This window comes from Micromys minutus, assembly GCF_963924665.1.
Source record: "Micromys minutus genome assembly, chromosome: 10".
Classification (NCBI taxonomy): domain Eukaryota; kingdom Metazoa; phylum Chordata; class Mammalia; order Rodentia; family Muridae; genus Micromys; species Micromys minutus.
In genome coordinates, this window is record NC_137979.1 from 64,791,908 (window position 1) to 64,805,458 (window position 13,551).

Below are 13,551 nucleotides of genomic sequence, written 5' to 3' on the forward strand. Positions count from 1 at the left end.
GAGGAAGTGTGTGTGAGTGCTCACACATTTGTGCACACCTGTGTACTCAGTTTACACTCAAAGGCCACGTCTTTGCTAACTGTTCTTCAGTTCTATCAGGCTGAGTACGTTCTGACCCTTCCTTGGGGCATCATGGGACTTTGGGCATTTCTGTCAGGATATGCAGAATATTTTTCTGGTCTGGAATGTGCAGGGTTTGTGGGCGAGACTCTCAGCCGAATCTAATGAGCCACAGGTACTTGTTAGTAGCCAGCCAATGAATTCCTTTTGTCCTTCCCAGGTAGGAATCATGAGTGTAGGTGAGCTTTCTCATTGCCAGCAGCTGCAGGACCCTGAGTGCCCCACAACCTAGGGCTGGATTCAAAGGCCCAGTGGGTTACAGCTCCAAGTCCCAAGGGGTAGGGACATGTTACTTAAGCTTTAGTGGCTGCAGACTCTCAGTTCTTCCGTGCTTCTCAGTGCTTATGTTGGAGGCTCATTGCTCCAGTTAAAATGCAAACAGCTTGGCACTTGGCGTCTTTTGTCATCTTTAGCTTCTTGCAGGGAGTGGACAGCATCAAAAGTCACAGCATTAAAGTTGTCCATAGTCAGCAGTGGTGGTCATGTAGGGTTCTGTGGTATTCACAATGTTTTTCACCTTTCCAGAGACCACAGTGCCACCCAGCCACTGTCAGCGAGCAGGTGAAGACTGGGGACTGTTAGTGTTCTTCCAGCATCTGTCATGGACTAGATCCCAGACTCTGTCCCCTTAGTTCTCTCTGTAGATGGACTTGCCATCAGTGCCATCATTACTGTGTGTGAAGTCACCTCCTGTCACCGGAATCCTGAAATAATCCTGTGATAAGAGGAACTGTTACACCCAGAACCTTTCCTCTCAGTACCCAGAGCACCAGTTTTCTGCTGCCTTTGGAACTTTGTGTGCAAACAGCTAGAAAGAGGGAACAGTGGGAACCAGAGAGAGGTGACACACTCAGGAGGCAGAGGAAGGTGAGCTCAAGGCCAGTCTGGTCTACAGAGTCAGGATAGCCAGGGCCACACTGTCTAAGGAAAGGAAGAAAGAAGGAAGGAAGGAAATAACAGAACAGAACACATTGGGGTTAACCATGGCTGCCAGCAAGAGGTTACAGGGGACAACAGTGTTTGCAATGCCTAGCATGTATAATTTTTCTTTGTTTATCTGTTAAAAAATAAAGAGACTGGCCAGATGGCTCAGTGGATAGGAGACTTGAGTTCAGTACCTGAACACACATGACGGGGAGGACAGAACAGAAATCCAAAGACAGGCAAGGCCTGGTGGATATGCCAGAGCTGAGGCGGTGCCCACCTCAAACTGTACTCAGAAGGCAGGCTGCAGTCTGAACAAGGCACACGTGAGCTGCTCTGTAGGAGCAGCATTGGCCGTCCTGCGAAGCCCAGCCCCTAGTCTTCAGTGTTTCACATGCCCTGCCTTGTTTGTGTTGAAATCTTCCTGAAGGATATTGCTACTGATGTTTTCTGTTTGAAGAAACAACCAATCTGGATCTCTCTAGATGTGGGGCAGGGGAGACTTGAGTTTGAGTCTAGCATCCATGTACAAAATTGAATGTAGTGATGTGGGTTTATTTTAGAATCCTAGCACTGGGTAGGCAGAGACTGGCAGATCTCTGGGGCTTGCTGGCCGGCCATCCTAGCCTAATTGGTGAGTTGTAGGTAAAAGAAAGACATTGTTCTGAGCACCAACACCTGTGGCTATCCTCTGGCTTCTTAATGCATGTGTACACATTCATCTGGGCACATAAACACATGTTCCCATGGACACATGCACATGAGCACACATACACTCACATACCTTCTACATCTTCATGAATGCATGCATCTCTAGATGATTTTGAGGCACTGAGTTTTTCTAAATTTTACTGTATAGGGAAGATTGGTTTCTTTTTTTCTTTTTTCCTTTCTTCCAAAGCCAGGGTCTTGTTATGTAGCTTTGGCATTGGCATAGCAATCTTCTTCTTGCCTCAGCCTCTGGGTGCTGGGATTGCCTGGCAGGAAACTTCTTTATTTTGTGAATTATTTTTGTGGATCCTTCTGGAACGTTTGGCTCTTATGCTTGGCTGTCCTTGCCAGCCCTGTTTGCAAGTGAGGCACGGCTGTATTCAGAGGCACCGAGGTGTGGATGAAATACGGCCTTCCAGTTTGAGTCCTACAGTGTCACTTTGAGACTAGCTTTGGGACTAGCTCTTAGACTGGCAAGCATGTTGAGAAGCAAGGCACAGGAAGAGCAGGCTGTGGAAGTGCCTTGGTGCTTGTCTCCCAGTCTTGGCTGAGGGAGATGTGTTTGTTCAGTTCTGCTCCACAGACCTGATTGTGTGCCATGGTGTGCTGTGTCTGGCTTTAGTGGTCCATAATCCCCAAAGGATATTCATGTGTGCTATCAGCTTTATCTCTAGGACTTTGAAATAAATTGAACTATTGCTTTCTATTTCCTGTTTATAATCCTTCCCACCTTTGGCTCTACACTGTGGTAATTTCTCACTTGGAATTCCCTTTGAGTAACTCAGGAATGGTGTGGTGTTCTGACATTTTTTTTTTTTTTTTTTTTTTTAACTGAGATTCACTAAGCCAGTGGTTTTATGTCGGTGGCAAAAATCCACACCTAGGAGGCTATGTAGAAAGGACTGGCTTCTCAGGCCTTATGAAAAATCCTAGAAATTGCAGCTCCCAGAAAGCCAGTGAATATGGACTCCCTAGGTCCTGGTTGTGTGATTTCTGAATCTGATTCCTGACCCATATCGGGAGGGAACCCAGTTTTCACACATGAGATGATCAGCTAGGGAAGCTCAGTCAGGGAGAGGACGAGTCACCAGGAGCTGCATCTCACTGACAGATATCCTAAGTACACACTTTGATGATGTCACCCCTACCTGCTATTTGATTTTCATTCTTGGAAGCTTCACCTGCAGAGACAAACAACTACTCTGCCTGAGACTCTATGGGGCACTCCCCCATGGCTGCCTATGAGGCTACTGTAGTTGATGCCTGTTGGATGTTTTGAGCACCTGATGTTATGTTCTGCTCTCCTCCTTCTTTGCCCCCTCTCTCCTCCTTTTGCCTCCTCCTTCCCTCTTGCTTTGGCTTTCTAAAACCTAACATGGTCATTGTGGGTCATTTTCCAGACATCCCATAGGACAGTGTGCTGGCTGAAGTGCCTGCTGCACTCCAGTGTATTCCTGGCTCATCTCTGATGCCAGTTGTTGTCTTCTAAGAGCATCCGTTCTGCCATGATATGCAGTCTGTGCTGAGACCTTGGAGTCCTGTTCTAAGTTCTGCTTTGGAAGCAGCTCCATGGCCACTTGAGATCCATATTGTTTTTCTGAACATGTGCCATGGATGGTACCACTGGGTTATGATGTGGAGAGGGAAACACGTTTTGGGTGAGTGACTGGCTCTAAGGATAGTGTTGCTAATTCTAATTTATTAGTAGTTCTAAAGCTGTCCATGAGCATTGCATCAGAAAAAGTAATTGGAATATCATTGGAACCAATCCCTGTTTTGATGGGTGCTCTCCTTAGGAAAAACAGTTTTGCTTAACTTGGTCACAGGGCTGACATTCTCAGGTGAGGGCCCCACTTCTAAAGGCATAGCATATATTAATCTAGGCTTCAGCCAAACAAGTTATTTTCTGTGTCTTCCTAGTAGTAAAAATTGTATGAGCATACATGGGAACGTGTGAAGAAAGCCTTTAGTTACTGTGGTAAAATTATTATTTTTAAATTCCTTTTTTTTGAAGTAACATGTACTTAGAGTTGGAAATTTGACAGCAAATTTCCTGAAGGTCCAGGTACAAAGAAAGAAAAGTTACTCATCCACCTTTTCCTTCCAAACAGCATTTTCTGAGATTTTGTGCTTTTTTAAATGTGTGTGTGGGGGGGGGGGAGGGAGGGAAGAGAGAGAGAGAGAGAGAGAGAGAGAGAGAGAGAGAGAGAGAGGGAGGGAGAGAGGGAGAGAGAGGGGGAGAGAGAGGAAGAGAGAGGAGGGGAGAGAGAGAATTAAAGACACTCTTTAGTAGGTTTAAATATGATCTCTAGAATAAACTGGGCTAGGGTTAAAAAAAAAACTTGTATATAGTTCTTTATTTTGACCCTTAGAAAACAAATAACTTAAGGTTCCTTCCTTCCTTTCTTCCTTTCTCTTTTTTCCTTTCTCTTTCTTTCTTTCTTTCTTTCTTTCTTTCTTTCTTTCTTTCTTTCTTTCTTTCTTTCTTTCTCAATACAGAATAGAGTTTATTCAGTCATGGGGGGGGTAAGAGGGTGGTAGAGGCAGAGAGAGAGAGATGATAGAGAGAGAGAGAGAGAAGGGGAGGAGAGAAGAGAGTAGAGAAGTAGAGGCCAGCCATGAGCACGTGGAGAGAGAAGGGGGAGGGAATAGGGAGAGGAGGGGTGGTGGGGGAGACCAAGATTATCTTAAGGCTTCTTATGTTGGAAGCAAACTCAGTCATGAGTCTCTGGGGTGCTGTGCTTAGGAAAGGCCTGGGTGTCTCTTTGAGGTAGCATGAACCTTGCCACTAGCTAACTTTGATGTTGCAAATTTCCCTTTTGCCTTTTGCTTTCTATTAGACTGTTTGACAGCACTGGAAGTAGGCTTTAAAATTAGTGTAATATGAACAGAATTTTAAAAAAACGTTTAAAATTAAGCTAGGATTCCGACTCAGAGTAACAAACCAAACTTGTAAATTCCAGCATCTTTCCGTTTGTTTCTAATTCCCACAGAAGGAATGGAAGAATATGAAAAAATCACGGATCTCCCCAGCTGCTGCTAGGGAGGAAACTCAGTTTGATGTGCTTCTTTCGAGTCTCATTGCTTGCCTCTCCCGCTGTCTCCTCCCCTTCCTTCTCTGCTTTCTGCTGTATGTTCTGGTTTCTGACTTTCTTTATAAATTATGCACCTGTGTCGCCTCATCTTAGCTCAGGTTTTCCTGACATTCTCAATCCTAATGAGGACTCTTGGGAGTGGGTGGCTCTGTCCTCAGACAAGTGGGTGAACAGTATTGTGTGACATCAGTGTTGACCCCCAGGCTGGCTTCTGCCTCCCTTCCATATGTTCCTGTATTTGTGCAGGAGCACCAGTCAGCATAGGCCTGGAACACACATGTCAGGGAGCTTTGCTCACTCCTTGTTTCTCACCTCACAGCGGTCATCTAGATGTCAGGCATGGTAGCCTGTGAAGTTTCGTCAAACGTGGCAGAGCCGCCAGATCAGCCATGCCTTCCAAACAATAGGTGGCTCTGTCAGTCAGCCAAGAAGGAAGACATAGATAGAACCTTTGTAGTATTGTCTGAATCCTTTGAATGGCAGCAGACATCAGCATGCTCCAGCCACCATGGGGGTGCTCACTGTGTGCACAGGTCTTTGCTTGGGGCAAGTGTGTGCTGAAGTCATTTGCTCCACAGTGAAGTGGAGACTTCACTGTGTGACCATTAATCCTCTTAAACACACTTCCCTGTGTTCTTGTTGTCATAAGGTATGGTGTAGGAAAACATTTCTGATATTTGAAAAATTGTGAATTTCAGAACATATCTAGCACCTCCCATTTTCCACAGCTAGACTCAAAAGTTTCCTCAAAGCCTTTGATTGGAATCCAGTCTCAAGGGCACCTCCAGGATGGCCGGCCCAGAGAGAGGTTCTGAGGCAGCACTTTAGAACCTGGGCACCAGGAGCTTGCTTCTCTTCCTCTCACTGTTCTGGACAGACTGGGGGGGGGGGTGCAGATGAAGGTTGCAGACTAGGAGTAACTACTGAAAGTCTTACAGTTCCCCCTTTTGATTTTGGGGGCCAGGGAAGACAAGGTCTCTCTTTGTGTAGTCTTGGTTATCCTGGAACTCACTCTGTTGACCAGGCTGCCTTTGAATTCACAGAGATCCTCCTGCCTCTGCCTTCCGAGTGCTGAGATTAAAGCTGTGCACATTACACCTGATGCATACAGTTTCTTGAATGATATTCTTTTTCTTTTTTGAGATGGAGTCTTATTTAGTCTAAGCTATTCTGGAATTCACTACATAGTCTAAGCTGGACTTGAACTTATGGCTATCCTCCTGCCTCAGCATTTCAAGTTCTGTGATTGCAGGCTTGAGTCATTTCCCCTGAATTTCAAAGCAACATTTTTTTTTTTCAAATTCAAAATTAACCCCTGGAGACATACTGTGCTGTCTTTTGTTATATTCCATTCAGAAGAGTTTTTTTTTTTTTTTTAATGTCCACAATGGTTATTTTATACAATATTTTACAGGTTTTGCTACATTAAATTTGATAGCCCTTATTAAAACATTTCTATAATTATATTACCAAAAATTATTAATCTAGATTTTTTTGGGAATAAGGTTGTCATATAAATGAAATAAAATCCAAAAAGACATTTTAGGAATAGTTAAACATGAGAGTCTGCACAGTGTATGTCAACGTGATTAAAATTATATGCTAAGATATACTTGATTGGCTTAGGAATATTTGTAATGATCTGTTTTTCTGATTCTAAGTCAGCAGCTAGGCATTAGATTAAAGTCCATTTTTCTAGTTTGTGTGTTAGTGTATTTGAGTTTTTTTTTTTAAGGGTGTTGTTTAGTTATGCATCATAAGCAAATGTGCCAGATATTAGTTCCTTGTGTGTCTTTGTTCACACTTTCTGCCCAGGCCCAGTCCTGCTGCTGCTCAGTTCAAGTGCAGGAGAAACAGTCTTGAGTGAGGCGCACCGTTGACCAGTCTGCTAGCTGTGTCGCAGGGCTGAAGAGGGAATCCTGTGTTTTCATGAGTGTTTTTGTCTGAGGAACTCACATCACAAGACTGTGTGTGGAGGCTAGAAATGAATATTGAGTGTCTTCTCTATGGTACTCCATCTCATTCTGTGAGACAGGGAGTTCCCGATATGCCCATATGGCTGTATAAGATGCTAGTGAACTGTAGGGCCTAGGGCTCCTCTGGCCTTGGCCTTCTCAGGGCTATGGTTATAGACATGAGCCACCAGCCCGACTTTTCTGTGGTGCTGGGGATATGAATTTAGGTCCTTGTGCTTGTCCAGTAAATGCTTTACTGACTGAGCTGTTTACTAGCTCTTGAGGGTTTTTTCCTTTTCTTTTTATAATTAATTCAGGACTTTTTTTTTTCTTACTAAGAACTACAATAAATAAATCAGATTGAAGACTGAATCAATGTCCTGGCCCCCTTCTCTGTCCTTGGTGTGGGACCCAGCATGGAACTTGCTGCCATGGGAGCTAGGCAGTCCCGCCTTCTTTTCCTCCCTTACCGTGCCTTTGTGAGTCAAGTTGTAACTGAGATGTTTGTCAACATCACTTAATACAGAGGCCATCACTGGTAGGATACGCAGAGTAGTCAGACTCTGCTGTGAAGTTTGAGCAAAGTCTGGCAAGTCACTGAGCCAGCACCAGTCAGCTGACCTCCTTGTCACTTCCTCCTTGGGTGTGTGGGGCTGCACTGTGGAGTATGAAGAAAGCACACAGCAGGCTGCTCCTAGGGCAGTGACAGCTGAGTCCCACTCCCATGTATGCCATAGGCAGTGTGTTTTGGTTTGGACTTTGTGTGGGGGACAGGAGGTTAGTTTGAGGGATGTTTTCTTTGCAGACCGAGGACACAACAAGAAACTGATGGGTGGAGTTCAGTTGTGGTGAATCAGACACTATACAGCAGTCTCTTGATCCCAGTGACTGCTAGAAACTTAGGACAGCACGGAGCCCTTACATACACTGTTTGCTTACTTGTGAATATCTGTTATGGATGTGTTTGTAAAGGAGGCGCAGGAAATGTAAGGACAATAAAGTAAGAGCACAGCAGAGCAGTCCTGTCATAAAGGTCTGTAAAGGTGGCTTCTCCACAGCACCCATCCCCTTCCTGTGTGTGAATGTGTATGTGTGTGCCATGCCACAAGTGTGAGAGGTTAGCACTGGACCCGGGTTCTCTTTTCTTAGCATGTGGGCTCTGGGGAGGAACTGCAGGCCCATGGGCTTGGCAAGCATCCTTACCAGTTGAGTCACCTCACCAGCCCTCAACTTTGGCTTTTCTTTGTTTTGTCTGATTGGCAGTTTGCTCTTCCTGTGCTTTGGAACCATTATTAACCCGACAAGCAGTGCTTGAACACTAGGCAGAGCTCTTACTGGGTGGATATGAACTCCAAGCACAGGATGCAGAATTCCCAGATAGAGTTGAGGTTAGAACTTGTGGGCTGTTTATATCTGCAATTTTCCATGTACTATTCTCTGACTGAATGATTTTAAGTAAGGACATTGAGGCAGGGAATCACTTTTCATATTAGAGCCTGCACTATATGGGTCGCTGTGTCTGTGGAGAGAGAAGGCTAAGATGACTGAGCAAAGCCACGGTTCTTCAGGTAGTGACTTGGAGCTTGACCCAAGATCTTGTTCAGGAGTTTATGGAGACCTTGTGAGTTCTGTTATACCAGTGGAAGAGACTTAAAACTCTCTCTAGAAAGATGATAAAGTTGTTTCCATGAAACCTTGTTTTAGACAGTCCTTAGACTGAGTCTGCAAAAAATCAATTGATCAGCTTGTGGTCACTTACATATTGGGAAGTTAACTAGAAAATGCAGTTATTTTTATCCCCTGATTGATTTTCACCTTTTCCTTTGACAATGGGGAAATAGCTTGTTTTCAGGTTTGCAGAGAGATTATTCTGGACCGTTCTGTTGAAGATGCTTTTGGAGGTGAGCATGCAGGGAGAGTGGAGCATATGTGCATACGAGTGAGTGGAGCTCAGCTGTCACTCCCTAGGAGCAGCCTGCTGCGTGCTTTCTTCACACTCCAGTGTGCAGCCCCACACACCCAGGGAGGAAGTGACAAGGAGGTCAGCTGACTGGTGCTGGCTCAGACCTGAACGACAGACACTTCTCTAGAAACGTATGTCTGTCTCTGGGAGAGGCCACCACCGTCATTTTGTGCTGCTTTAGGATTATCATTCTAGAAGTTTCGGACAACCCAGTAAGACAGGAGGCACACAGGCAGTGTGATAGAGTGTTTGCACACTATTTCCACTAGCATGCAAAGTGGGTGCCACTAAGGATGGTGGAGGCTGAGGAGGGCTGGTACTGTTTGAATGTGTTCCTCTCCCACTTATTTTTCCAAGACAGGGTCTCAATGGTAGCCCAGGCCCAAATTCTCAGCCCTACTGTAGTGGTGGGATTGCAGGTGTGTGCTGTAATGCGTGTGCTTGGTGCAGGGTCTTTATCTTTTAGGTTTCCTGGGGTGTTCCTAGCACCTGTGAACAGCGATTGCCCACTGAGTGAGGGGATGAAGGATGCAGGCTAACGTTTGCTAGGTGGGTGGGACTGCTTTTTAGAGTTGGGTCAGGAAAAGGATCGTGGGAGGAGGTGTGTCTGGTGATGTTGCTCTGTCAGAAAGCAGAACATACCAGGTGTCGTGGTGTATGCCTTTAATTCCAGCAGGCAGGCAGTCATGTCTGTCTCTGAGTTCTAGGACAGCAGGACTACACAACAAAACCACAGACAAATAAATAAAATGTCTCAAAACCACAACAGCAACAACAAAAACCCCAGACAAATAAAATGCTGAAGGTATTCAGACAACAGTCACAAGTGGAGAGAAACATGGAGTGATGTAAATGTGAGTAGTTAAAGAGACAAAGCACCAGTGAACAAGTGACAGTGTGAATCTGAGTAGCCATGGTGTGCGTGTCCCACAGAGTATTTGGCTCCTTACAGATGGATGTGGATAAGAACCGTGTGCTGAGCACTTTAAGGCAGACTGTCTTCTGATTAGTTGGTTCATTACAAGGAAGCTCCTGCATGTGCTGCTGTTTAAGTCTCTGCCTTGGCCTCAGAGGTGGGCTAACCTGGGGTACAGGAACGAGGCTGCAAGAGTGAGTGCGTAGGACAGTGCAGGAGGAGCCAAGTATTCTGGGGATAAATCTGGAGTCCATGTTGAAATACTGTTTCTGTTGTGTTTCCAGATGAAGACGGTTAGTGTGGCCTTGGTCCTGTGCCTGAATGTGGGTGTGGATCCTCCAGATGTGGTGAAGACCACACCCTGTGCCCGACTGGAATGCTGGATAGGTAAGTGCCAGACCCTGTCGGGGGAACCTGTCATGTAAACTGTTCATTTTAAAGAATTGGAGCTGTGTGGTGGTGCACTCCTTTAATCCTCCCAGCATTTGGGAGGCAGAGGCAGGTGGATCTGTGTTAGTCTGAGGACAATCTGGGCTCTGTGGTTAAGTTCTAGGTCAGTCATGTACATTGTCTTTAATAAACAGGGAGAGGTGGGCAGTGAAACGTGTGCGGTAAAATTCCTGTGTGAGCATTTCCGAGGGTACACAGCACTGTTGCCACAATCTCCTAGGAGTGTTTACATTGCAGCTGCAGCTGTGTGTCCCCTCCCCCAACCCTGTTCTAATCATGTTCTCTATGAGGGTTTCTTTTTTTAAGACAGGTATTTTTGTGTAGTCTAGGCTTGTTCCTCTGCTTCCACCTCCTGAGTGTTGGATCACAAGTGGGCTGATTTTTGTGTCTGGATTTTACTGAGATGTGGGCCTGGTCTGGGTTCTTGTGAAGTGATGTGGTAACAGGGATAAAGGAAACTGTGAAAGACTAGCTTCAGCTGATGTTTGGTATCCATTATTTCACACTTTATTTTGAAAAGAAGAAAAGGTTTCTAAAGTTTCAAGCATAGGGAACACTTCACTAGTTCAGTGAGTTTCTTGGGAACCCTGGGTGTTAGGGCCACCACAAAGAGTCTCTTCTAAGATGAGATCACAGCTTGCTCCTGAGAGGAGGACTCTGGAGATTGCCCATCCTCTGCAGCACATCTGCCCTGAGCACAGCTCCCGACGCAAGCCCTCAACTTTCGGATGTTTTAGCCCTGCTCCGCGTGTCCCCAAAGTCTGGAGGATTGTGGAAGAGAGCTGCTGTGTGCTCCTGCAGTGCTCTGTTCTCCAGGAGAGGTGCTTGGGGACCATCCAGTCCAGTGTGGCCAGTCAGCTGGGGGAGGGGAAGAGGTTTACATAAGGCAAGGAAGGTCCTTCTCAAGTCTTCAGAGTGGAGCTGACCGCCACTAGAAAGCTGGAAAGGCACGTTTGGTGGAGAAGGCTATGTAGACTGGGGACTTGAGTGACATGTGCTTTCTGGAACAGTGACTAGAAGGAGGGAACAGAATTAGGATTCTGGAAGTGTGGAAAGGAAGGCGACTGTGGGAACAGAGAAAGCAGAGACAAACAAGGGTTGCTGGAGAAGCTGTCCTGTTTATGAAATTTCTGCCCCTCTTCTTAGGCACTCCTGACTTAGTCTCTTCCTGCTCTCCCTCCTGGTACTGTCATGCTTGGGGATTATGTTCCAAGATAGGAATTTTGGGGGACATATTTATATCATAGTATCAACTGGTACTCTCCCTTCTAAGTATTCCATGCCTTTCCTCTCAACACAGCAGGGACCAAGGGCCACTTGAGCCCACCTGTGTGGCTGAAGGAGGGGTACAACAAACGTGCCTCATTAGCTGTTTTGAGTGTGCTGGCCTCTGGGATGGCTGTGTGCTCAGGGTGAAGTCCAGCCGATGTCAGATGGTAGAGTGCATGGTGTTCTTATTCCATGCAACAAATTAGACTTCAGTGTGTCTGACAGTTTTGTGAAGTGTAGCCCAGAGCTTTGCTGGAAGCTGTGAGTGTGACTGTGGCCTTGTAGGAAGGGGAGACGCAGCTGCCTGTGCTGGGGTGAGACTGCTCAGGTCTCAGAGACAGGGTTCAGGATTCTAAAGAATACCAGGACCGTGTGTGGTGGTTCCTGTGTTTGCACCACCTGAGCACGAGCCAGAGTGGGTCCAAGGCTGCCTGGAGAGCACGTCAGTCAGTGCTCTGAGGAGAAAGTAAGAAGGCACAGCCCGTCCGCCACCTGTCCCAGATGGTAGGACATGATCCGTGGATGTCATGGAGTAAGAAAAAGCAGGGAGAGGCCTCTGCTTTTGGGCTCTTGGTTTAGAGTACAGTCTCTGTCCTGCTGTATTTAAGTCAGGAATTCCAGCAGCTCCCCATACACCCCCATGCCCCTCCTAGTTGTAAAGTATTACAGCTCTTGGTTCTCATCATTCTGTAGGCAAGTGGGACATGTAGCTTTTGGGGAGGACAAGGCCTGCTATGGATGGTAGGTTGTGCCCTAAGTTCCATCCTAGTCCAGCTGAAGGTCCCATCACTAGTCAGACCCTGGTGGGATCTGCTCTGCTCTACAGAGCCGTGTGGCCAGGCTTTGCTCTGAAGCTCCGTCAGTGTGTTTGCCACTAATTATAAAATGGAGGGATGACATTATGATTAATAAGATACAGTCATCAAGAGCCATCCCTAATTTCAAAGTAACCCTTTTGCTATTATGTATTTTCTCAATCAAAAATTAGCCATTCAAGGTTACACAACTAATTAATGGCGGACTCCTTGAAAGGCACTCTCTGATTTACACTCCATGCAGTAGGCAGTGCTCGACTAATAAGTCAATTAGCGAGTGTTTAAGTGTCTGCTAACACGAGGCACAGAGAACTACAGAGAACTGGAGCTCTGTGTGCTACTTCTGCTCTTGTGTTTTACTGTGGTGGCCTGCACACAGGAGGCTGCACCTGACCCAAGTGCACGGCAGATAGATTCCCATGGCACTCCCAGACTCAGGGCACCATTCTTAGTGCCTGTGATGGCTCTTGATTCTCATCTGAGTGGGAGTGTCAAGTGGGCTCAGCTGGCTTCCTTTCTTATGGGTGACCCTGCTTTTCAGATCAGGACCACATACAGGAACCCACACAGGTGGAGAGTCTCTCAGAGCCTTCCTGGAGTGCTGTCAGGGATGACAGTGGTTCTTCGGAAGGAAAGTCTGGGGGCAGTGCATCAAGTCATCATTGCCTTCCTGGTTCACTTGGCACTGGTCAGCACACCCGTTAATCTCTGCTGATGCCGTCAGACGATCCTTTCTGTTGTCCTTACTGTTTATTCTCTTCCCTGCATGGCTCTCCTCCACTCACTGGCATAGTTTTGGGAGGAAATAAAATTAATTGACTGCAGGAATTTCTAGTATATTAGAAGTGACAGCGACAGCCTTTCAATATGACTCCTTTTCTGGGAGATGCAACACACACACACACACACACACACACACACACACAGAGAGAGAGAGAGAGAGAGAGAGAGAGAGAGAGAGAGAGAGAGAGAGAGAGAGACAGGCAGGCAGAGCGGACAGGCAGGCAGAATGAGAATATGAATGAACACACCCCTATTCATCCCTGATAGGGAGTCCTATGACAGACCAGAGTATGGAAACCACCAAAATCCAACTTGAATTAATGAGATTTATTGGAGTGAGTTACACAGGCACAGAACTGACTCAGAGCTGAGAGTGTCCTTTTCAGGTAGCTCAGCTGGCTGAGCCTCTTTCAAGATGCTCTGCCAATCTCTTTGTTTAGGCTGCTTGTCCTCCTCCTCCTCCCTCCCTTTTCCCTTTCCTCCCTTCCCCCTTCCCTCTTGTCTGTGTAGCCCTGGCTGTCCTAGAACTCATTCTGTACAGCAGGCTGGC

The 13,551-nt window shown here is 46.3% G+C and overlaps 1 protein-coding gene across 4 annotated transcripts in view; it reads left to right on the top strand.

The window, feature by feature from the left end:
• Window positions 1–13,551, top strand: part of RPTOR (regulatory associated protein of MTOR complex 1) — a 263,751-nt gene that overhangs the window by 42,213 nt on the left and 207,987 nt on the right. For all 4 annotated transcript variants that reach the window (XM_080924542.1, XM_080924544.1, XM_080924545.1 and 1 more), the window contains exon 2: window positions 9,969–10,071. In XM_080924542.1, the coding sequence (XP_080780668.1) occupies window positions 9,969–10,071 (103 nt within the window). The remainder of the gene's footprint in view (window positions 1–9,968; window positions 10,072–13,551) is intronic.